At 35.1% G+C, this 27,338-nt stretch overlaps 1 protein-coding gene across 1 annotated transcript; it reads right to left on the bottom strand.

The window, feature by feature from the left end:
• Window positions 1-1,990: 1,990 nt before the first annotated feature.
• Window positions 1,991-24,834, bottom strand: LOC125650170 (stress-induced-phosphoprotein 1-like). Its single transcript, XM_048878198.2, has 13 exons — window positions 24,694-24,834; window positions 23,916-24,125; window positions 22,274-22,415; window positions 20,479-20,629; window positions 18,537-18,753; window positions 17,794-17,920; window positions 16,932-17,034; window positions 12,987-13,107; window positions 10,735-10,831; window positions 9,266-9,427; window positions 7,508-7,611; window positions 4,701-4,864; window positions 1,991-2,292 (listed from the first exon to the last, which is right to left on the bottom strand). The coding sequence occupies exons 1-13, from the start codon at window positions 24,715-24,717 to the stop codon at window positions 2,220-2,222; spliced, it is 1,695 nt and encodes a 564-aa protein (XP_048734155.1). The 5' UTR covers window positions 24,718-24,834; the 3' UTR covers window positions 1,991-2,219.
• Window positions 24,835-27,338: the final 2,504 nt, after the last annotated feature.

Here is a 27,338-nt window from a genome sequence, read left to right as displayed (position 1 = left end):
TTTTCAGCCTGAAGTACAGAGAGCCCGAACGTGTAACGTCAATTTCAGAATCCATAGATTGGCAACAGATACTGATTTGAGGGAACAAATGAAGTGGTTCAGAAACACAAACTTCCCGGAAAAAAAGCACCCTATTGTTACGAGTCGTACATACGGCGACATTCGTCCCGGAGGCTTGGAGAGACAGAGGACATTTGCAGGAAATACAGCATACTCAGCTGGAAGAAATGTGTTCACAATATCTGGGACCAGAATGGATGTGTCGCCGGAAAAGCCAAATAAACCAAAACTCTGGTCTCAAGAAGTATCCCAGTCCCTACCTACTGTGTCCGAGTGTTACACGCCACCCTCTTTGCCCACACGACCTCCTCCAAAGCGTACCAACATTTCTATCCGTAGGTCGCATACAACAGTTGGTGTAACTGGCTGGGACAGAACTGAACCTAGATCAGGTAGTGATCTTCAAACAGCAAGTGAAAGTAAGCTGCCACAACTGATTCAAGAAATCACACAACCAGAGAGGGACAAGTCCACGCAGACTAGTGCACAGCGACCTCGGGGTGGCTGGACAGCCTTTGCAGACAACATACCAACAAGCCGAAGAACCGCTAGAGGTAAAGACGAGAAAGAAAACATTCCAAAATTTTTGCCAGAGGTGATAAGTGCGCGTGAAAGCAACAGAAGAAACGAGGCCCTTCTTCCGGTGGAGCCTCTGCCATTCATTTTCACGCCGTCAACAGCAGCTTTGCCGGGGAGAACGTTCACGCCTGCCAATACTTTAGCTTCCAATCTAACACCAGAAAGTCGAAATACAAGCAAATCAAGGCGTGCACCTGTACCATTTCGAAATCCTGCTCATAATACGTTTATCTGAGCTGTAAAAATAAACATCTGTTGTCTTCCAGTTTCGATTTCTGAGGTGAACACAGATAAGCAAAGTTTTCGTGTTATTTCACGTTCAATAACATTTTTGATATGTGGACTGTGACTGTATGGAAAGACTTCTCAAGGGACTTTATGATCAATGGATACACACACAAAAATATGTGAAGAAACAATCATCCGGAGGATAAATATCTCTGTCTATATCATAGGTTTTTTCCATGATGTAAACCAATCATCAATACAAGAACTATAATATCCATGGAAATCTACGAAGGAATTGTGGGTGGTTTCATGTTTAAATATGAAGATCCCACTTATGGGGAAACTTCATGATAGGCTTGTATTTTGGCTACAATAACGATTTCACAAATTCTTGTAATGTTTCGAGTAACCACTGTCCTCAAGTGTATTTTGTACAGATCAACGTGCCATTTCCCATTTCTAACAATGCAGACTCATACTTGATCATATTTTAATCATCCTTGTTATCCAAAATCATATTTATCGTTACTCCCGTTTACAATGAAATGGGGAAGTGTTTAGCAAACGACAGACAGTGTACATCTAACGAGGAGGACACTGGGTCATGGTGTGGTTCTTGTAAATGAGGAACTCTGTCATCACCTGGACTTGTGTGACAAATGTTTTGTGTACAGTGCATGTCTAGTTTGATCACGCTTGAGATTTTTTCACAAAATTTGAACCATGATCCTTTATGATTTTAATATAGATGATTTACCATACTAGGACAAGAACTAATCTAATATTATAATTCTTCACGTTTGAATACATTTACTACTTGTAATGATGTTTGAAATACATTTTCATAATTTTTTTTTTTATTTTCACCAGTTACAAATTAGGAAATATTCTAGTAGAAGACATTTATCAAAGGGTCATTCATTGCATACACATTTTTAAATGTTTTTGTAGAAATATACTTTCTAAATGACTTGTCAAATATAATTGTAGTACAGATACAACATAATCACCAGAATTAAAGATTTTAAAACCTCTCAAAACTCGGTATTTCATGTATAAATTGTGTTTCATAGTTTTCTTCCATTGCTAGTGCATGTGATGTTGTTCAAAGTTAGAGGCCAAATAAGTCTAATTTGATATTTAATTGAAATATCAAGTTTTACATACTTCATAGGATCTTGCTTTTTGTACATCAATTATACACTAAAAACATAAATGAAAAAACAAATGATCCAATTGGTCCTCTTTCTCACAATTTATCACTTTGATAATCTGATGCATGTCATTGGAACTTTGCCATTATTTTCCTTGCGAGTAGTATGTACTACCATTGCAATGCCAGCAGTCGTGTATCAACGGATAGCAATGATGCCACACTCCAAGAGTTTCTCAATCTTTGCAGCAATTTGTGGATTCTTCAAATGCCTTGAAAAAAAATGAAATTAAACTTTAGAACACTGGTATCCTGTATCAATTTGTAAAATTCGTGATTCTATATACGGCCAATTCAACTTAATTAGTAAATTATCATTTGGAGTCGGAAAAAAATATGGGGCAGGTGGGAGGATTTAAAATTTTTATTTCCCCCGAGAAAAAAAAATAATGACAAAAGGCATCACACAAAGTGTTAATCAACTTAATTTTCAAAGAATCCTTGGTAGAAGATATAAAACCAACATTCTGTGACTGTAATCATTTACTCATGTCACTGGGAAGCATATTTGTTTGAAATAATAATTTCGAAAATAAAAAAAAATTGGGGCGGGCCCTTTTTTTAATTGGCCAAATAAATACTTTTTTTAAAAAACACAAAAATATAGAATGCTACAATGCATCCACATATTTGAATTCCACCCCTACCCCAGTTAAATTCACAGTAACAAGTCGAAAAAGAATCTTAGTCCTGAGACACAGCAAATGAAACTGCTTGAAGTGAAATCTACTATAACTGCAAGTGAAATCTAACATTACTGCAAATGAACTCATTTTCAACAACAAAAGGGGAAAAAACAAGCATTCTGAGAGTATTGCATGGCAATACATAGTCCCCTACCAGTTGCAAAAATCACTGTACCACAACAATATTCAAAGTTCATTATGTAGGTTATGGTAAAAGGGAAAATTGGGGAACCAGGATAGGAATGGTTGGAAATCAACTACTATTCGAGTAGAGACGCGACCAAGAAAAAAGACATTTATAATTAGGTTTAGGTCTTTAACCAAGTCAATAAACTGTGACATATAGATTATCATGAATAATTTAGCTATATTGTAGTATTACTATGCTAGAAGTTTTAATGAGTGTAGTATTCTTAATTCTTATCTACAGAGATAAGAAACTTGGATGTAAACTAACAATTCATGCTATTTTTCCACATCCAAGGGCCATAACTTAATGGAAAATCAACAGACCAAGATGAAATTCAAACTTGATCTGTAACTTGTTATGGCAAAGCAATGTACCTAATATCAAATGAATATCTGCAAGCACAACCCAAAAAAGTGCGGAAAACTGATAATTCATGCTATTTTTCTAAGTCCAAGGGCCAAAACTAACTGAAAAATCAACGGACTGAGACAAAATTCAAACATGATCTGTAACTTGTTATGACAAAGCAATGTACCAAATATCAAATGAATATCTGCAAACACAACCAAAAAAAGTCTGGAAAACTGATTATTCATGTTATTTTTCTAAGTCCAAGGGCCATAACTAGGTGAAAAATCAACGGACCTAGACAAAGTTCGAACTTGATCTGTAACTTTTTATGGAAAAGCCACATACCAAATATAAAATAAATATCTGCAAGAACAGAGAAAAAAAGTGCGGAAAACTGGACTGACGGACGGACAGACAGACGGAGCGTAAACCTAAAGTCCCCTTGACTTCGTCGGTAGGGGACTAAAAAACCAACAGTGGAAGAGACCAAGTCTGCACTTGCAGCTGTACATTTCTGTGGGAACTAGAACTGTCCTAATGGGACTAATACCCCCCTCCCCCCTTCAGGCCCCACATTGGATGGTGGGAAATAGTGAATTTGTGTTCATTAGAGAATAAAACATCCTTTTGTCATAAAGAAGACTTCTTGAGAGCAATTAATGTAAATGCAAGGCTATATATTATGCAGTAGAGCATTACTCGGAATATTTCAGATATGCTTAATATAACTTTTGAATATTATTTTGTGTATTCAACATACAGTACATGAGTCAGTGAATAACATCTTTTATTAACAAAATCATATCCACAGACAGATGGGCAGACAGACAGACAACTAGACTGAGAATTCCATTGTACCCTCTCCTAAACTTATGAAGTAGTTTCTATAAAGGAATATATCGTTACAAAATCTATCAGAAAAGTCCATTAGACCATAAAGTTGAAAAAAACACACCTGTAAAATAAAAATATCTTCCTACTGTAACAATGTTAAAGAATCTCAATAAAAATGACAGGTGCGCAACTTAGGTCTAATAGGATATACGCTGGACAATAATAAGATCCCCCTCAAAATGGAAAAAATAATTTCTGATTTCCTTGAATTCATGTTATAAAATTTCAATGAAAATAGCAGGTGCTTAATTTCATTATTCATATAAGATATACATGTACATAAAGTTTTAATCATATCTGTTCATTAGTGATAAAGATGCTAGTGAACAAATTATGTCTACGTACAGTCAGATGGACAAGGTAATTCCTGTATACCATCCCCCACACACACACAAAATTTGTTTGCAGGGTATAATTATCAACCCATGAAGGTTAAAGGAGAAGGAGTTAACAGTTGGTTTGTCGTTAATCAATGAAGTCAAGAAATAGATACACTCACTCTCTGACTGCATTTGGATCTTTCTGCATTTGTTCTAGGATCATACGCATGGCAGGGTCATTTAGAATGGCCTGAACTTCTGGATCTCCCATGGCTCGACGTCTCACCGCCTCGGGGTCATTCCCTTCGGCCATCATGGCATCACGATATCCCTTTTGAGCCTCCTAATGGAAAGGAAGAAAAATCATTATGCTGTCAAATATTCAACACTGTTATCTAGACCTCTCAATTTATGTGGATTGTTGGGATTTTATATTTTCAATGGGATTTAATTTTGTGGATATGTTTTCTGTACATTAAAACACAACATAATTTGTGTATTTTGTTGTGGTTTAAAACTCGTGGGAAAGGAGTCACCACAAGAATTGAGCCCCTACAAAATCTAATGCTTCCACGGTATTCTTTTAGTTGTTGATTCACATTCATTTGATAGTACATGCAATTCTCATCTGCCCATCTCTTTACCCCAACTTTGTTCTCATTTTTCATAGAAATCTTAATACATACTTGTCAAATAGATGAAATGGGATGTTTAGCAATTGTCTGCTTCTCTATCTGAGAATACCCGTTATTTGTTTCAGCCTCTCCAACAAAAATAACAACATCACCATGTTTTTGTTTACTCCATTGATGTTTCAATCCAGAATCATATCAAAATTATTTTGACACATTTGATCTAGAATTATGCAATTTGATGTTCTTATGAATGAGTAATAATATATCATAAGGATAAATGTGAAATTTTATGATTGATACACCCTCTCTATGATTTCGCAAGAGCTGCAAACAGTGTACAAAATTCACTGTCTGTCAAGCAAACAGTACTCAAGATAGTGAACAAACAATGTCTTGTTATGTTCAGTTTGAACCTTGACCTCAAAATGAATAGGGGATATCTATTCCTTAGGAACAAACAAGCCCTCTTTTTTTTTGGGGGGGGGGGGGGGGGGGGGAAGAGAGAGAGAGAGAGAGATAAAAATTGCGTTCTAGCCCAAATCAAATATTATGTTGGCTATTCATGTATTCTGGCAGCCTCCAAATCTAGTGAGTGAGAGTAGTCCTGGAATGATTCCTAGTTTCCTACGTAATACCTTATTGTGGTCATGCTCAGTCCCAGGGATCATGGTGTAAACAAATTTACAATATGAGAATGCTTGTACATAGTGGTGTTCCAATCATCGATTATGAAATTCTTGCCGATTCCCATCACTACTTGTACAGTAATTTTACTAATTGTACATTCATGATTCTTGAAAAGAATAATTTTAAAAGAATAGCCCTATGTATTGCAATGTAAAACTTCAGCACCTACTGTAGCTCCATCCTGGCCCTAAGAATCACAGTGAACCTGAATCCATACTGCATGGGGATTATTGCATACGAATTTTGATGTTTTAAAGAATTGAAACATATTCCTATGTAAAATTTCTTTTTGTGAGCCTATGAAAGTGTAATGTGAATAAACTTGAATGTCTGCTAATTGAGGATGCTTGCTTATCAATTTTATCAACTTGTATCACTGTGATTCTTGAGAAGAGTTTTTTTTTTTTAAAATTCTGTATTTGTGCTTTCATGTATTGGCTTCTCTGACTTATTGGTTCTTGAAACAAAGATTCATAATACACCATTCTTTTCATATTTTTCCTAATTGTCTCCCCTTGAAAGAGGACATGGTCCTTCATTTGAATAAATATGGATCCTATTCATCCAAGGATACTCTGTGCCAAGTTTAGTATAAATTGGCCCAAAAGTTCTTAAAGACCCATCTCATGACCGTAGGGTCAGTGAAAATGTAGGCGGAGCCTAATCTAAACAGATGTTATTTACCTGGAGTGGCCAGGGTCTACCAAGGAGTTAATTGCTATATTCCATGGCACTCAAAGTAATACACAGAGACAGAACATGGTAGAAATCTACCTGTCCATGCTTTTTTATAGTTTTGATATACACAGGACCTGTTTCAGGGACCTCTGCAGAGTTTCTGTGGTCATAGTGTTTGAATAATGGTTGTATTCCTAAGGGTACCTGACACACATTCTACATGTGCACCCCCTCTTTCTCTCTCTCTGTCATTGACTCAATGAATAATTTCTGTTATAAAGGTATCATAAATTGATGACATAAATTATTTCAATAGGTTACAAGTTTTAGAAATTATTGTGCAAATTATTGTTTGATTTCTGATTGTGTACTTTATAATACATGTACAGGTATATAGAGGGGAAAATTACAATTATATTGAAATTGCATTGTTCAGGGGCCTTTTTAAAAACAATTGAATTACAAGAAAGTAGCAGTTGTGGACAGGTCATTGCTATCAAAACTCAGGTATACTGGGTTTCCTCAAGATCTAAAGAATGCCTGTAGATACTGGCTGTTATTGTTATCAAAACACCTCTCTGGGGTAGCCCCAGACCACAGTGTCTGCAGATGTCACTCCACCTGAGATCTATTGTTAAATGTTTGATTGGCAGGCAGCTTACAATTTGGGGGTGTCAACTTAAAATTGGGCCTTTAAGTTGAAAATGTGAGGAGTTTACAGACAGACAAACTTTGAGGAGAAGTGATCACAACCCTGCTGAACAATCCCACTATCAACCATGGTTGGTGGTTACATTCTCTGGTCCTTGGAAACCTTGGTTTCCAGTCAGTGCATCCAAAGCTTCTTTATATATACACACCCCTCCCCATGAACAGATGACAGGCATGCAACAGACAAACCCAAATCCTCCCCTGAACTTTCAAGTCAGGGTCTTCATACCAGGGTCATGAGTATCAATAGCTGAAGAGCACCTGTATACACCTACCTCTGACTTTGAATCAATCTCCATCGCTTTCTGATAGGCAAATACAGCTTTGGTTGGTTCCTTCATTGCCAGTAGAATACTTCCTTTTCTGAGATAACCTTTTACTGTTTAACAAACCATAGTTTAAAAGAGGATATATAATAAATCACATGCTTAATATATAAATACTATCTTGATAAATCAGGTAATTAAACATTTCATTGTTTGCTAGAACTGAAGCAAAATTTCACACCAAATGAATCTACTATAAAGACTCACTGCTTAACTTTGTAATGTTAACACTTTCTATCTAGTAATTAAGAATTAACAGGACACCACGCATGCAGTGCGCTGACTGTAGGATCAATCACTCTACAATGGAGGACACTAGGCTAATTAGGAGCTACATTCTGAAGACTTCAAAAAGTAGCAACACAGCCTCTAGACTAGAGAATGCTGAAAATTCCTTATTATACATGAGTAATTAACATTCATGTTAATTTGCAGGAAGCCTCCATTGCCAACCAAACGTTGATTTCTCCACAGGGGACTAAAATGAACTGTTTTCATGTGGTAGCAACCCAGGCCCCCAACTTTAAAATTCTAGGAGCAAGGAATGATATTTGGTTGTTCATAAAATATAACATAAATTTCAGAGCTCCCCCCCCCTAAAATATATATGTATATATATTTCATGTCAATGTTACAACTTTTTGGGATGAATTGAGATGAAAACAAATTATCAAGCGAGCCACATTCTATTTGTTTTCCATTCAGAATTGAATATTTGTTTGCTTTTTCTTATGAGCAATTATAAGTAAAGTACTGGTAGTGCTAGAACCTATAAAGGGAGAAGATTATGGAATTGATGCATAAGTTTTCAAATACAGAAACAGCAGAGAATTAGGGATAGACATTTCTGTTTCAGTTGCCCTTTTGGAAAGTAAACTCAAACTTTTACTTGTCCAAATGAAAAACTTTGTTGTCCAAACATTTTAGGCTCAAGTCTATTTTTATTCAGTAACTCAATAAAATATGTACAGGGATGCTATAAATTCGGTATGCTGTATTACTGGTAAGTAAAGACAAAATGCAAGTGAAATCACCGCATTTCTGCCACAAGGTACAAACCATACTTTTGTTAGTGTCAATTAAACCCTGATTGTAACGCCGCAGGAAACTCATGTTTTCTTGTAAATTCACATTTCTTTTTATTCTCAACATTGCCTTTTCTTTTATCATGTTCATTCTGAGTGATTTTCCTACTAATTAAACTAAAATACTAATCATTCTCTCACAAACATGAATAAGATAAATTGTACATCTGAATGACTTATGTACAGAATAAGATACTGTACAACTTAATAGAAAAAGGTTTCTGCTAGTTCTGTAAAGAACTGAGCTTTCACTTGCCCTGGGCAATCAGACAACCTTTGATGTCAATCCTGGAGAATTTGGAATTGAAAAACATCTTATTTGATACCGACGTGATACAAATGAAAACTAGTATTTGAGATCTATGTAGTCCTTGAAATCTTGGTTGTAACTAGGGCGACCATATTATGGAATTTAGTAGTACTGAGGAAACAACAGGTGTCGTTGGCAACCAGGAGACAACTTATTTTAGTTCCTGTTCCATTTTAGCATTCTGATCACTCCAAAAAGTAACATTTCTTTTAGACCATTAGAGGCATACCTGTCTTCAGCTTCCACGATACATGTAATGTATATTTTTCTTTCAAAATCTTAGCCCTCTCTTTACAGAAGAGAAAAACTTACTAAATTTTGGATCCAGTGCTATACATTTGTCACAGTCTGCCAAAGCTAGGTTGAACTCCATTAATTTTGTGTAGCAAGCTGCTCTATTGCTGTAAAGTTTAGCATCATCTGGGTTTCGCTTGATTGCTTCATCATAATGTTTCTTGGCCTCAGGGTATTTTCCTGTTCAAATGAAAAATATTGTTTATCTGTACACTGTAAATCACCTTTATAACATAGTCATTATTCTCTTCAAAGAATTTATAGGTATTAGCTTTGAAAAGCTTTGAATCATACTAAATCACAATGAAATTTTGTGATGTTACATTGTATGTCCTGCAAGTGTCGTGCGGCACATTAAGACACCGAAGAAACCATTATTATTAACAACTGTAACGTTTCATCGACTTTGCCAGTTAATTTGAATAACGAAGCATTCAAGTTAATGTACAAGCATAGATTACTTTTGCTGTTAAAGAAATAATTGGCCGATTCAACAAGAACAAGAGGTACTGTGAACAATGCTCACTAAGAATACCCCCGCTTACCCCAATCTCCCAAAGGGTGTTGTTAATAGGTATAAATTACCTCTTTCCTGAGTGTAAAAATATGGTATGCCTTTGTAGAAGAAAATGGAAGATATAGTCCAAACACAAATCCATGGCATAAACCTATAATTTTGACCTTGAGATCAAAGGTCAAGGTCATAAAAAGGTCATGAATGTACATGAAACATAGTCTCATAGTGATACACCCATATCTTATGGTATGACCATGTCAAAACCCTATAATCAATTTTGACCTTTTGGTCAAAGCTCAAGGTCATATAGAGGTCATGAAGGTACCCGACACATCGTCTCATGGTGATACACTCATGTGTCAAATATGGTATGCCTATGTCAAAGAACAAAAAAGTCATGGTCCTTACACAAATCCATTGTAAAAACCTTTAATTTTGACCTTGAGGTCAAGGTCATATAGAGGTCATGAAGGTACTCGAAACATCGTCTCATGGTGATCCACCTGTGTGTCAAATATGGTATGCTAAGTCAAAGAACAAAGAAGTTATGGCCTGGACACGAATCTGCAGACAGACAGAGTGATTCCCATATACCCCCCCCCCCCCCTTGAACTTCGTTCGGGGGGTATAAAAACATTGACTTTGATTTCTTTATATTTTAGTATTTCCCACAAGATGAGCACAAGATATTCAGGTTATTATTACTGGAAATCTGGTCATTTTTGCAGTCAGTTAATTTTGAGTGTGTTTGTGATTCAGTTGGAGTTTTTCTAAAAATAAATCTACTGTATAAAATTCCTAGATCCGTCAACGACAAAAAAGTGTGCTCGGTGGTTATTCATACCTATTGTAGACCATGTCATTTTTGGTTCCTATTTCTAGCTATATTCTATTAGATCACAAATTAAAAGGTCTGACTTTCACTTGACAATGTTGAGTCATAAATTTGTTACATAATTCAAACATTTACCTCCCTGGAAAAAAGCATTTCCTTTATTCTTTTCCTCCAGTGCTACCTCTGGATTTATGTAAGCCAGGCGTTCTTTCTCCTTCATTCTCTTGTCTATCTGTAAAACAAATGGGGATAAACAATTGACCAGGGATCTTAAACATCTCCTACAGATCCTTCTGCTCAAGAAAAAAAAACCCATCACATTTGTTTCTCTAAAAACAGATCCTTCTGCTTAACCAAAAAATAATAATTTAATAAGATGTGTTTGTGAAACACAAATGCCCCCGATAATGGCCAATTCCAAAGACGGCTAAGGTCACAAGGACAAATATCTTGGTACCAGTAGAGAGATCTTGTCACAAGAAATGCTCATATGCAATATGAAAGCTCTAATATTTACCATTATTGGTTATGACCAATGTTAATTTTTTAAAAAGTAGGTCAAATGTCAAGGTCGAAAGGTTTAGGACCAACAGAAAGGTCTTGTCACAAGGAATACTCATGTGAAATATCAAAGCTCTATTACTTACTGTTCAAAAGTTATTAGCAAGGTTAAAGTTTCAGACAGAATTACTGAATGACGGACAGGACAAAAACAATATGCCCCCCCCCCCCTTTAGATCTCGGGGGCATAAAAAAACACACCACAAATCTATTTTTAGTAACACCTATGACCCTAGAGGCAATAATTTCAGACAAGTGTTTATCAAACCATAGACATAAAGCAGAGAGATTGTTGATTTGTGATTGTCAACCTTATACATTTATTTTTATTGGCAGTATCTCCCTAGGATCGCAGCGTCCTCACTAGGATGCATAGAAAACAACTTCTGATGTAAATAACAATGTAAACAATTCTCAAGGCAAAACAGCAGATTCATGACAACTGGTAGCTATTCAGCTTTTGAAGGAAATGACAGTCAGATATTGGAGGTTGAGGCCTATTATCAATTAACAGAACAGATTTTTTTAGACCAAGGGATGAGATGTAATCTTGACCTTGAATATTTTTTTGTAGATGTCAGTTGATTTATTAATAAATAATACAAAAAAAATACACACACAAAAATGGGATTTAAGAGTATTCAGTCTAATATGCATATATATTTTACATTGTTGTTCTGCCTTGAGTCTTGACAGATGTTATGTTGGCCCCTATTTTGCATATGATTTGAGTATGTATAACCATAAACTTCCACATGGCCACAGTGACCGATTTTTGATTCTCAACCCCCACCAATGCATTAACTGACCAAGTTTTATGGCCTTAGGCCTCACAGTGTAAAAGATAGGATCCGACACAATTTCAGTATGTATAGGCATAAAATTCCAAGAGGCCACAGTGAACCATTCTTGGTTCTCAACACACCTTCCCCCAAGATGCATATGATAGGTCTCATAGTGTGAAAGATAAGGCCCGGACAAGAAAAAAAACGAACAGACGGATGGATGGACAAGCCTAAACCCTAATACGGCTCATCAAAAGACAGTCATATAATAAAAGTACACCAACAAAAGGAGCATATGTAAAGTCACATTCACTTATCAAAAAGCTGACAAATCCAAGGTGATATTATAAATATATTAAACATATCCATCCAGTATTTATACATCTGGCCTTGAAAATCAACAGCTCACCATGGGAACAAGTGTGCAAAGTTTGTTGAACCCTAGTGCTATGGTTTCAACATACCCCATTATATAAATAGGCAATCCATTCAACATACCCCAGTATACATATGAAACCTCTTTCCTTATGGTCCAAAAGTGATATAGCTGAGGATAGTGTTGACAAACAGAAACAATATGCAACACCCCCCACTCCTATTTGAAAAGCAGAAAAGAAAAACACACCACAGAGAACAGTCATTCCCAACAACTATTATTTCACAAAAAGTGTCTAGTTGTCAAAAACTACTGCCCATGTAGAACACAGTTTATAGTACCCTATTGCTTGTACCAATGAAAAGGCCTTGTTTATACAGTGCAAGAAAGCCACCTCTCTTTAAATTACTAAAAAAATAATAGGCAATATTAAAATTTTAGGATGTGATATAATGTTCAATGTCTTCGTCAAAAGGTCATAAGCTGGGTCACTGTTAGAGAGGACTTGTCATACAGATTACATCTACAAAATAATGATACAATCCATAGTTAGAAAACAAAGACAATGGTTAAGTTTATTACCACAAAAGGATAGGATTATATTACACTTCTTTAATAAACTTGTTATTGTTCCTCAACTCGATGTACTTCATTAAAATACTTACTTCTACAATTAGTTTAGAAATTTCTGGTGTCCGGTGTTCTGAAAGAGACTTATTGAAGTAGCGAAGAGCATTTTCTTCATCCTCCTTCTTCAGGTATGCCTTACCAATTCTTGCTAGTGCTCTATAAAAAGTTCAGAACAGATTGCAAGTCACAAAATGAAACAAGTCACAAAATGAAACAAATCAGTTTAAAATTGTCCTTTATCTTAATAATTAAGGTACACAACCCATATAACTGAGCCAACAAATTATATTTCATCAATGATACAGCAGATCACGAAAATCCTGGTACATATGTATCATACTGAAGGATTTATCATTCAAAATGATCAAGAGATTCTGTCACAGGTGACAATACTTTGATAAAATACTTCTCATCAAAATTGGTATTTGTGTCAAAGGGCATAACTAACTTTTCATGACTAAAGGTGCAGCAAAGATTTTATTACAACATGAATTTTCAAAAAGTCCATGGTAAAGAGATGTACTGATATATGTATCCACATGCAGTTTGCAGTCTATGTAACCTGTAGTTAATGTTGTAAACTTTCTTTCTTTTTTGAATTTCCTTCTTTATAAACTGTCTTACTGTTATGCCCTCTGGGCCCAAAATTGGAACAAACTTATCTTATCTTATCTGTATAGCCATTACAAATAATATTCTATGAAGAACAGAACTGCTCACCACTGAATTTCATTAAAAGAAATGGCATCCTATTTAAACAGAGGAGGTAACCCATATATAAAACAAAATGACCCTTTTACATGAAGCAGTTTATAAAAGTCTAAATTGTCCCAACTTGTATCACCATCTTCACAAGTCAAGGGTTATTGATTCGTTACCTCGCACTAACCCTTGACATCAGTGGCTATATAAAAGTTGAGCTCAGTCTGATTGTTTCCACAAAAGAGTGGGAACCAATGAGAATGCGGTTCTATTTATAACAACACAAAATGAGAGATTCAAATAAAAACACGTGTATTGATACCTACAGTTATGGCTATTTCAATCGTTTAAGCAATATTGTCTTAAGCAAAAAGGTTTCCAAACTTGATCTACTATCAATAAATGTAATTAGTGGTGTGAATATTACAATTGCGCGTATTTATCAATACAGCAGTATGAGATCGCATCATTTGTATCCATGTACACCATAACAAGATGCAGTGATTTCATTGGATGTTTTATTTATAGTAAATTGCGTAATGGTCTAATGTGCCCACCTTTTATATAGCGACTGATGTCAAGGGTTAGTGCGAGGTAACGAATCAATAACCCTTGACTTGTGAAGATGTTGTATCATATAAAATGAGTAAATATTGCTTTCATTCATGATCAATCAAAGTAAAGAAAATACTGAGTTTCATATTGTACAGAAAATATTGCCATAGTAACGAAATGGAAACAGAAGAGCCAAACGCATTGCAATATTATGCATACGATGTCACGACTTAATGTCAACTCCGTTATATACAATACAGAGAATGTTGATAAAGCCAAATGTACCAAATTGTATTTTACAAGAGAAACATATTATTTGCCTTTATGGTTCCCGAACATAATAAGCAAAATATTTATTAATATATAGATTATATAGACTTGGTCTTACATCAATATTTTGAAATTTGTGGATGCTGAGGTTATTACGGGTTGTTTAGCTACAATCCATAGCTTATTACTTCCCATTTGCGATTCACTAGTTTGAACTATAGGCACATAGGTAGCAAAAATGTTTTATTGTTTGGCCAAAAATGCTAATAGTGACATTTTACAATTTCTAGCATGTTTCACATAACTTTTATATTTTCAGTGAATTTTTGAAGATAATCGAATGTATAAAACATTGAATATTGGTATTGCTCTGTACTTTGGTAAAAAAAAAATTCTTGAAAGAAAGAGACATGAAATGTTTTTAATTGGGGCAGTTTAAAGGGGAAAATGAACAAGAGGCCCACAGGCCTTATCAGTCACCTGAACATTAGTTAAAAGTATCACTAGCCCCAAATGCTATGAAATCTATAATAATATTCCTGTTCTGCATTTCTGTTAAAGCTAAATTCTAATATTCAGCTGCAGTATAAAACAAGATGTGAAGATACAATTTTGGTAGAGGCCTTCTTGCTTGACATGACTATGCATTTAGTTTTTCTTACAAAGTGTGTGGTTTTAGAAAAGATTTTTGAAAATTTGTCAATTTTTGGCAGTTTTTGTTCTATCTCTAAGACTCCAAAGTTTCAGGAGTCCCGAAATATACAATTTATGTCCCCCTTGTCCCAAAAATATATCATACAAAATTTGAAAAGAATTGTATGGCATTTAATCACTATAACCATTTCAGCCCCACCCTGGAGCCAATACCCCTACCCCTGGGATAATGAAATTTACAATTTTAACAAAAGGCTACATGCTCCTTCTAAATATGGTATCTATTTAGCTTCAATCATGTATTAATAGCATAAAAGGAGATGGTATCTAATTATTTTACACATAAACACTATATACTACGTTTGGCTCTGCCCTGGAGTCAGAACCTCAACCCTGGGGATCATGAAATTTACAATTCTGGTAGATATTTCCTGTTTTACTTGACTTTGCATTTAATTTTTTTTATATAGATGTGTGGTTCTTGAGAAGAATTTTGAAAATTGGTAATTATTTGGGAGTTCTTGCCCCAACTAGGGGTGCAGGAGTCCTGAAATTTCCTATTTATGTACTCCTTGTCCCAAAGATGCTTCATACCAAATTTGAAAAGAATTGGAAGGGTAGCTATCAAGAAGTTAAAAATGTTCAATTACGACTGACAACGACGGATGCAGATCGATTGCAACAGGTATCTTAAAGAGACACTACAGCTTGTTTTGCGCAAAAATCATGAAATGACAATTTCCCCCGCACTTTTTCAATATTTGTTGCATAGTTGAATATATGAACACTTATCTAAAGTTAAAAATTCTCATTTTAACGTAAAAATTAATACTTTTGATGGCCTGTACAAAAAATATAGAGTCTCCTCCTTTCAGTCTTTAGATGCATGCACATAGACAGTAAACAGAGCAGTATGTCATCAAGAGAGAGAAAGTGTAGTGGATAGATCCAGAATTTTGACAGATTCTGTGAGAAAAGAGGTAAAAATAGAATGATATAAAACTCATATGTGAACTAAAATTTACTTTGGGATCAGTATGACCATTGGAAATAAAGAGCTAGGAGAAAAGCATGTAAGACTCAGTGGCGGATCTAGGATTTCTGAAAGGGCGATGTGAAAGTTAAATCAATAACCAAAGCGATCAGCCATTTTGGGTGCAAAATCCAGAGTTTTACTCACAATTTGTGGCGAAAAAAGGGAGGGGGTCCTGGCCCCCTCTAAATCTGCCATTGGGACTAGCAGCGAAGACATTGCTTTAAAAGCAAGTGTTATGTTTATCTGAACAGGACACATGTTATTTGTAAAAACATTGGTCAACAGGAACATGGAAGGGTTTCTGTTGAAATAATCATTTATAATTACTTATTATAAGGGGCAGGGAATAATCTCATACTTGAATGGTGAATGTAGACCCCCTTGAGGGGGTATTTAAATAATTTTCTACACAACACCTTTGCTGTCATTCAAAATCACATGATGCATATAAGCATTCAAAAGTCCGAGTCAGCATGAAGAAATCTTTGGATACTCGACGATCTTCAAAGTACAGTTGAGTGCAAATTGATGCATCCAAATTGTTCAAAATAGTCAGTATTGATATGATTTTTATCATTTTATCAATATGTGTTTTAAAAAACACTTCATTAAAATGTGGAAAATGAGCTGTAGTGCCTCTTTATTTCGGCCTAGTAAGGAATGCGATATTGTATTGATATGACTCTTCAACATTTTTCCACTACCATCTATGATCATAAAAAATTACCTCTTTCATGCAAAAAAAAAAGAAAAGAAATCTTACTTTGCTATTAGTGTGTAGTCTGCTCGATTTTCACGTCCAACTTCCACAGCCTTTTCACATTCTTCTATGCATTTATCAAAGTTTTCTTGTTCAAAATATACCGCTGCAAGAAAGTGATGATGAAACTCACAATGGTATTTGATAATTTCAATTAAAACATTCTCTGCAAGTTTAGAATTATCAATACTTTTTTCAATTTTCATCTAAATCTGGCTTTACTTATACATACCATGCCATACCATGTTCTGAATATAGTCTATACCAATATAGTCTTGAACTTTTGTCATTTTATATAATTTTTACATTGGCCTTTCATTTCATCAAGATGAGGACTCTAACTTGTATGATCAAGTTAGAGTTGCAGACAAAGTGCAACAGAAGGAATACCATGTATACTCGCCTATAGGTCGGTTCACCTATAAGTCGGCTGTATATTTTGTAGGCTATTTTGGAGTGATTTGCCATTGACCTGCTTTTAAGTCAGTTTAACTTTTTTCAAGAATCAGCTGACAATTTCAAATCAATGCTCTAATGTTTTCACCTCTGTTTCAAATAATATTTTGTGAAATGCATTAAAATATGTAAATACTTGTCCTTTATGCATATAATCTTAGAATACATGAATAATATAATATGTCCAGTCAACGTTAATCATGATAATCGTCGGAGTACGAAGTTCAAAAATACTATGCATTATGCTGTCCAGAAAAATGCTAATCTTCTTAGGACTCGCCTTCAAGTCAGATATGGAGTTTTGGACCAATTCTTAACTCCCAAAAATCTGACTTATAGGCGAGTGTATACGGTAAATAAATCTTTGATGTAGGGCCATAAATATTGCTGCATACTACTCCGTACTGACCTGATCTGTTATTGCGGAATGTAATGTTTGTAGGGTCAAGTTCAACGGCTGCAGAGTAATGGGACAGAGCCGAATCAAACTCTTTCTTCTTGTAGGCTGCATTACCCTTTTCTTTTTCTTCCAGCGCCTAAAAATGAAACAAATGAAATTTTCTCTTTTCTCTGTGAATCATTAAAGTACCTAAAATCACTATTTTTTCCCTGTGAATCATTAAAGTACCTAAAATCACTATTTTTTCCCTGTCAGTTATTTAATTACCACAAATCATTCACTTTCCCTTGAATTATTGTAAATGATTGTTTGGAGTTTTACCTCCCATCAAGTATTTTTCACTCATTGACAGACAACTAATTACTGTTAAACTCTTCCACCCCCTCTTCTGTATAACAAAAAAAAAATTCCCCCAAATACTGTAAAGGTACATGTATTTAACAGTACAGTAATAATATTTGTCATGCTAGCCTAGTCGCATTAATCTGTGTACACCATAAATATGATTTGAACATGTTGTTGTCTACAATTTTATGTTCAACAAATCAAAAAACATGCTGTTGAATTTATTATTGCACTATTACATTTATGTTGAAAAATGTGCCAAGTTTTAATGGTGTCAGTGTTTCAGTGCCACGGCCTGTTCTTTATGGTATTTAATGGAAAGGTGAAGTGCATGGACAACAGCTATTTTTTCTTCATTTAACTCTTGCATAATGATACACATAGATCCTTCAGTCCCGTAACATCACCTCAGAATTAACATTCTTTGTACTTTCAGAAGTTGAATTTTCTGGGGGATTGGGGCTAGGAAATGAGGCATTTTGAAATCCTGGAAAAGTTTGAGGCTGCTGTGTGTCCGTGTCCATGTCATGGGAGTTTGATTCCTCCGTGAAGGCTGATGGTGTTCTGATATCAAAACCCAAGAGTACGCCTAGAGTAGTAATAATTCTGGGATCTGCCATGTCTCTACACAAAGAAATAAAAACAATTATAAATCATTCAAATAACATATCTTACTCTCTTTGACCTTTTTTTAAAGTCCCATTTATGTTTCCTGCAATCCTTTATATGCACAAAGATCAATTATTTGATAATATCATCAGGAAATATCAGTGTTATGGTATTCCATTACACTCTTGAGCAGTTCAGTGGTATAGGTATTCATTCAGTGTGTTCTACAACATCATTCACGAGAGACATCAGTTTCATTCTTATTTTCCTCACATTTCTCTACAATTCAATAACTGCAACTTCTACGAATAAAATTACATTGGAACCTCGTTTTTACGTTCATGGTTTATCATGTTACACCGCTTCTTATGATGGGATATTAATCTTAACAAACTTAAATGAAATAGACCTGGTTTTTACATTGTCCCAAGATGCCAGGATTCGGTATTGTGTTGTACAAAATTCTGACAAAACCGTAATGAATCCCTAAATTCAATGTTGAATTATGAATCTTGATAAATATAGCATGACTATCTTAACAGCAGGGAATATTCCAATAGAAATGGAAGTAAAATGTAAATATAAAAAAATCAATTTCATTTTTGAAAATACAGTAAAATATCTGTATTTCGAATATGATTTATCTCGAATACCCCGCTTGAGTCAAAATCGACCGCTAGTCCCGGCCGTTTCCCCTATATAAATGATTAAAAAAACTTCTGATATTTCGAACACGGTAATCTCGAATACTCCGCTTATGTCGAAGTATTTTCAAGGTCCCATACCCTAAATTCACCTGGTTTATCTCGAAGTGCAGTCGATTTTCCGCTCTGCTTACCATACCTAGCGTCGTTAAGTCACACATTCACACCCACGGCTACATCAATTATAATTAATGACCCAGGTCGCAATAAATGGTTCAACAGCTTGGGTGATTAGTGAAGCCTTCCAACAGTACGGCTAAAGTTCACCGCCAATTATGAACTAACACACCCGATTCCAGGGATGGTGTTTTGAATGACACACGCTCTATCATTAACATGGGGGTTAGATAAACGCACAAAATCGTCGAAGTACGCTTGAAGGTAATGCTCTTAATAACGATAATGCATATAATACACGCTTCATCATTAAAACTAGTACAGAGAAAACACGAAAATTTATTTAATAAACATTTAAAAGTTTTTTTTTTAAATCCGTCTTTTTTTTTTTCTTACGTGATAGGTTCTTTCATTACAAAGCAATAATTACATCCCAGTCCAGCCTGGACATCAGTAAACTTAAAGTAAGCATACAGGCACGATCATCTCAATTTTGAAACACATTGTGAATTCCAGTGGATGTTTATATATATTTAAAAAAACAAAATGTTTGTCTTTGAAATTCCACAATATTGATTTATCATCTTGTATTAAACTATAAGAAACGGCAACGGGGTTGTTGTTTATAATGCAAATCCCATATTATGCATCAAATATCCTCCTTCAAAAAAAATATCCAAGATCGATTTTGGATATCTCGAACCCTCGGATATCTCAAAGTTTTTTCAAGGTCCCTCGGACTTCGAGATAGAGATATTTTACTGTACATGAGGGTATGAACAGTAACACTTTCATGCCAGCATACTTCTATTGAAGCACTAACATGCCTCATTTAGTATGATGGCGTATAGCGTTGCAGTGAATGCCCTCATGTATTTTCAGAAGTGAAATTCATTTCTTAAATAACCTCTTAACTTACTTCAAGTCATTTGGGTTTCCCTTTAGCTTTTCAATCATAGCACAATAATCTGGCTGTTTCAAAAATTCTCTAGTTTTTGGATTTGCTTGTAACTTCTGCATCATATCAGGGACTGCAAATGGACTAGGTATAGGTTGGCTATTCCCAGGACCTAGAGTGAAAAACACTTACTAATACACTTCATATAACAAATATCTAAGCATGTTTCTCGTTTTTTGGTGTTTTTTTTTTTTGTCTTTTACATCAATTGTCCTGTGTGCAGACATTGAATAATCCACAAAGAAAATTTTCTTCAAACCACTGCATATCAGCACAATAATACAAAAAATAAACTTCTAACACTCATATTTACATTCCATTTTTATGTGCACATATTTTTCAAAAGTATCATTGTTATATCTCATTTCCTAGAACTCCCCATGTTTGTCAGTCCACAAGCTGGAACAGCCATGTAGGTATGTTCCCTTCGACACATTGGTTGGACTGGCATTGTGATGTCAATGCTGTTGTTTTGTGTAGCATTTTGTGATGTGCTTTAGTTGTCAAATTCAGATTTTTATTGCAAAATCATGTTGGAACTTGATATGATTGACTCCTAAATACCATAACACCAACATTGCACATCACAGATTGTGTTGATTCATTGAACATGTCAAAGTAAGACTTCCATGTCTTACAACTACAACACTTTATATATATATTTTAATACTGTGGAATCATTTAAATTTGAAGGGGCCAATTTTCTTGGATTGGTAAGAATTTACATTTTATTACAAATATGATCAGGGCCGTAAATTACATGGAGGCGGAGGAGGCAGCTGCCTCCTCCAACTTTTGAGCCAAAAAAAATTAAAATTTAAAGTTCATTAGAATTTATGTTGTTTCCAATAACTAAGAACATGATACCTCCCTTAAAAAGCATTCCAACTCTTTCTTTTAGAATGAGTTAGTCAAGTAACATCTTAGAAGGCCCTAGAATCAAGGATTTTGCACGAAACGTGTTCAGTGTGCACAAAATGTGCTCAGCGTCTGGGGGACTGGACGGCCCCCAGACCCCCGCCTAATTTCCTGCCTCCTCCAAATTGAAGGTTAATTTACGGCCCTGATGATTTCATGAACAAAGGTTTCTGTACATTGAGAAATCATTGTAAATAGTTTATTTCATTGTGGTTCAAAATTCATGGGACAGGAGTACCTACAAAAATTAAGCTCCTATGACATCTAATGACCCCATAATATATGGAAGCTTTCTTGTCGTTTTGGTATTGTTCAATGGTTCTTTTTTTAAAACACCCCACCCTATTTTTTTTTTTTTTACCATTTCCATATTATCTCCCCTTGAAAAGATACATGGCCCTTCATTTCAACAAAAATGAATCCTCTTCAGTCAGGCATACTTTGTGCAAGGTTTGGTTGAAATTGAACCAATAGTTATTGAGAGGTTCTAATGTGAAAAGTTGCTGACTCTGATAATGACAAGCAATGGACAAATTATGATCAGAATAGATTACTTCAGCTCAACTGAGCTAAAAATATTCAAACCTTGGACTACGCTTACCCAGTGGACAGAGCTTATTGTAAATTACTTCATAAAATTTTTAATGAGAACTTTAATCAAACATAGAGAAACAAAGTTGCTCATGGATATCTTATGATTGTTTTTTTTCTCTTCAATACAGACATAAAACATAGTGTTTTTGAAACTTATGCATCAGATAAATCTCCCGATACTACCTTGCAGAAACAAAGTCTAACGAAACATAATTGATTTACAGTATACAATCAACTGCTTTACCTGATAAAAAACCTTTGGTCTTTTGAAATCCTTCCTTGAGGGCTTCATTATTGGGATCCACTTTTAAACCATCAGAATATACCTCGAATGCCTCCTCGTATCGACTCAGATTACACAAGGCCACACCTTTTCTGGAGTATCCCTAGAAAACAAAGTTGTTACTGTCTGAGCACTCCTCGAACATGGTAGCAATATCCCAAAAATAAGCCATGAATATTAATTAGAGCATGTGGTAATGTCTGAAAGAATTACCCCATACCATATTCAACTTATCATCCCTAAGTATTCCAAAATTACTTATATTTACACTATTTCTACATTTTCCATGCATAGAAATTACAAATTCTCAACATAATGCACCTAGTTAAATTTTTCATACATAATATTACATTAGTAGAGTTTCGAGTTACTGCTGGAACGATTTCAGGATTGTACTTGCTAAAATTGAAACAACAGTACAAGAAAATTTACAAGAATTTTTCAAAAAGAACTCTCCAATAATGGATATAGGGGAGATAAATCCAGAGCTATGTTGTATGTGTCTTATGTACTAGAGATTCTTGTCCAAAAATTATATAGGATATATGTAGTATTTCAAAGCTCTAAAAATAACATTGGGGTTTAAATATCAATTTATCTACGATTGATGATCAGAAAACTGTTTGAAATTATGACAACAAATTTCTAATACTTCTATAGATTTATCTATTCAAAATATACAACTGTTTCAGAAATTTATTATCTTTGGTGTAAAATTATTATCATATCAGTTAATATCTATAATGTTTGGTCATTAATACATTACATTTACATTTGTTTTATACAGTTGTGCAAGTCCTGCCTAGCTGTGTTATTTTCACTTGAACAAGAAATTCAACCAGTGGTCTTTGCCCCATAACCTCCACTGGAGGCATAAGGGCAGGCCCTAAACCCAAGCCACTTCAGACACAACATAAGGACATATGTGATGTTTCTCAATAATATATAATTTTTGTGGGAAATTTCATGTACAATTCACTTGCATTCTATCTTGTTTCTACAAAAAATATTGGGGTGTATTACCATGTCTGTTTTGGAGTTAGCATATTTTGATAGCTCTTGGCTGTTGCAAGTAAAAATTTATAAAATTGTATAAATGGGCATTAGTATTGATTGATTGAATATTGTTTAACGTTCCTCTCGAGAATATTTCACTCATATGGAGATGTCACCACTGCCGGTGAAGGGCTGCAAAATTTAGGCCTATGCTCGGCGCTTATGGCCATTGAGCAGGGAAGGATCTTTATCGTGACACACCTGCTGTGACACGGGACCACGGTTTTAGCGGTCTCATCCGAAGGACCGCCCCATTTAGTCGCCTCTTACGACAAGCAAGGGGTACGGAGGACCTATTAGTAAAGATGGACAGAAAAATCTTTGGAACAATTGAGTATCAAACCTGGGACCCTTACATTACAAGTCTGGTGATCTGATCACTGAGCTACCCAGGCCAATATAAAAGATTTGGTAATCATACAAGAACTCTTTATATCAAGGAGATGGGAAAATAACTTTTGAAAAATGTCAGAAACGTAGCGTATATCCTTAATGCTAATTCCCCTTTCTGCCTTAAAACGTTGCAAATTGGATGAACAGAACATACCTTGGACCAATCTGGCTTTAGATGAATAGCTTTATCTGCATCCCCAATTGCCTCTAGGTATTTCCCTGCCTTGGTGAGTGCTGCTGATCGGTTACTGTACAGCACATGATTATCAATATCCACTTTGATTGCTTCAGAGTAATGTCCTATAGCCTCCTCAAACTTTTCCTGATTTAAAGCCTCATTTCCTAGACATTTGAGGGCTTCTGCCTAAAAATTTCCAGGGCCAGAGGGGCATATTGTAAATTGAAAACAAAGTTCAACGAGAAAATAAAAGTTCATTGATAACAGATTCAACACTAAAACAGTTAGGAGTCAAAAGGTACATAATAAGTTACATCCCACATAATCTCAGCGAGATTCTTCGAGATTAGATATTTGAACTGACGCCTCTTTGGAGGCGTCAGTCCAAACCAGCCTCGACGAATCTCCCTGAGATTAACCCCCCCCCCCCTTTCTCTCTCTCTCTTTGAATTCCGAAAATGAAAATCCCAAGCAAATTCCTGTCCCTGATTGAAGGTCTAGTCGGACAAATTAAACAATGCATCTATATTGCAATTGATAAATTAATTGATTAACATCGTTGAACGAATTATAAATCCAAAATAACTTCGGGATCGGTGAAAAGACACGTGCGATATTTTTGAGGCCGGTGCGAAAACTTTCACACGTTCTTCCAAACAATAAATCCTAATGGTGTACATTCTTTGACCGTTAGACATATCTTCCCGGTAATCAAAACATTCATGACAAGATTCGCACATTTCTGAATTCATACCTTCTTCTTGTTTATGTCAGCCATGTCTTCTCGAATTTTCTACGAATTACTTCCCATTCTTTGTATGGAAGCTTGTATGAGACACTAATAAATTGAAATTTTTGCAAACACTATACAATATATTCGTAAGATGATAGGATAGGAAGTGCCCCAAACTTATACTTTCAGGTTTTTCTGGTTAATAAATCTATTGAATAGACTGTTTAGCTGGGAGGCATCACAAATTATCAGTCCACATATAAAATAATTTGTGAAGTCTTCGGGCTGTTAATCAGTCCATCAAATTGTAAATGCACATGCCATCGTAGTAATTATATCGACCGCTCGAGGTAATAAGTCGATCGCTTGACATAATGATTTTTGTCTGGTAATTTTTTTTGCGTGTCCAAAATAAACATCACCGTACAAACAATATAATTTTTAGACTAAAAACAAAACAAAAAGATAAAATATAGTTTTATAAATGAAGAAAGAACAAGTAATTACTAAATACCAAAGAATGAAAAATGTATTTTTTAACTGATTGATTAAACCAAACAAAAAGATAGATTAATTTCATATATAAAAATTGACAAATAAATAGAATTGAATTATATTGGCGAAAATGACAATGTATGAAAAATGTTTTAACTGCATTGTTATTATTATTATTATTATTGTTATTATTATTATTGTTGTTGTTGTTGTTGTAAAAGCACTACATGTACTTATAGGTGATTTGGACTGACGGATGTTGACAGGGATGACATTCCGTGGACTGGCTGAGCTGCGTAACTGAATACCAGGTACCCCCCCCTCTCTCTCTCTCTCTCCGGCTCTCTCTCTCTGGGGTTTTTTCAAGAACGAACATTCCTGGATGGTGTATATGTAACTAACATAACGTCTGGGCCCACACTGCCTTTGATCCACCCGCCCCTTTTAGTGTGGAAAACAAAACTGATAAGATGCATAATCCATACAATTTCCCCAAAAAATCGTGGAGCCTGTGGTTTTTGGGGGGGGGGGGTGTTGGTATCTATCTTTGAATTCCAAATGCCATTTCGCGCTTTTGTCAAACTCTTAAATAGCTAGTACAGAGTTTTGTGGTTAAATAACAAAATCATGTAAACAATCAGGGGTTCCTCGATTGCCCTCAACTCTAAAATGTAGTTTTTACCGTTGAATATGCGCCGTTGTAAATAGTTTAAGTAATAAAATTTTGTATAATATGTTTGGACCAATGAAATAAGAATTGAACCAGTAACTACATAGGTATATCGCACCATGTGCAGTTGTGTTTCTTTGGCAGTCAAATCTTTTTTCGAAACATTAAAAGTGCTTTATCATATTGGTTGAGATAGAAATTCGTCTGATCATAAAGGCGTTTCAAGAAGATTTATTACAAAATCTACATGGCCTTTATAGCCTGAAGTCTACATCTCCTATACCGCCATCTTCAAATTTCCAATTAGGGCCTAAAATTTTTCTTTTCATATGTTTAGTTAATTTTGAACCACACGAAAATGAAAAATAACTTTATATACTTCATTGGTTTATACAGTAATTCTGATATTGCTAATGTACTTATGATGGTAAATTTACCAATAGTTTCTGTTGTTTTTATTACGTCCAAATTTATCTGCTCTCTACCAAACATAGATGTTTGGCGTTATTAAAAAGTATTAAAGAGAGCACTGGTTAAGTCTCATTTGCCAACTAAAGTAAGATTTTTTTATTTCCATGAGTTGAAGTTCTAGATAATTCTTCCAATTAATTTTACATCAGTTTTCTGTATCATGTCTTAGATATACTTCATTGCTTCTTTTGTCATTCTTATTCATACAGAGGTTGATATTTGTCTCTCAATGGTGCGAATAAAATTCCAACAGTTTTATCAATATCAAAGAATCAGTTTTGAAATTTTATTAAAATTATTCAATTTTTTTCCCCAAAGACTCTTTGTCCGCAAGAGGAATTTTTGATTCGTCTGCAGGACGCAGTGTTTTAATTCCGTTTTCCATGTGAGCCTAAAACAAAACTTTTGTATCTTTTCATTGTTTTGTTTTTAATGCTAGAACAGCGTCGGATTAAAGGGGACACAGTCAGCTCGCCCCCTCAAATTTTCAAAATTAAGGTACATCGTGGTCTCTTGTTTAAAAAAAATGTAAACGATAAAAGAAGAAATAAATGTCAAAATCTGTTGATTTATTGAATTACTTTTATTGGGAGAACTTACACGTTTTTTCCAAGAAACCTTAAAATTTGCGTCATTTTATTAATTTCACCTTATTAAAAATGGCAGAAAATAGTAAAAATGTCTACATAGGAGACATATTTCAAGCCCCATAAAATCTGTAAAATCCAGGAGCTTCCGGGGGCTTCGCCCCATGGGCCACCGCCAGGGCTTCGCCGTGGACCTACTGGAGACCTCAAGGCCCCAGACCCTCTGCCTCGTAAAAATTCGCCCCCTAACAGCGATTCCTGGATCCGCCCCTGTTAAGAATACCTCAGTGCCATAATTAAGAACAACAATGTTGAAACAGAAAAACCTTGCCTAATGCCTTTTTTTCATTTGATATATTACCGAAATCCACCCATTATTCCTAGTTTTGAGGATTGGACTCTCATATGATATTTTTACCTATTTTATGGAATTATTTCCGAAT

Source organism: Ostrea edulis, chromosome 5, assembly GCF_947568905.1.
Source record: "Ostrea edulis chromosome 5, xbOstEdul1.1, whole genome shotgun sequence".
Classification (NCBI taxonomy): domain Eukaryota; kingdom Metazoa; phylum Mollusca; class Bivalvia; order Ostreida; family Ostreidae; genus Ostrea; species Ostrea edulis.
This window is presented reverse-complemented; position numbering and strand designations above follow the sequence as displayed.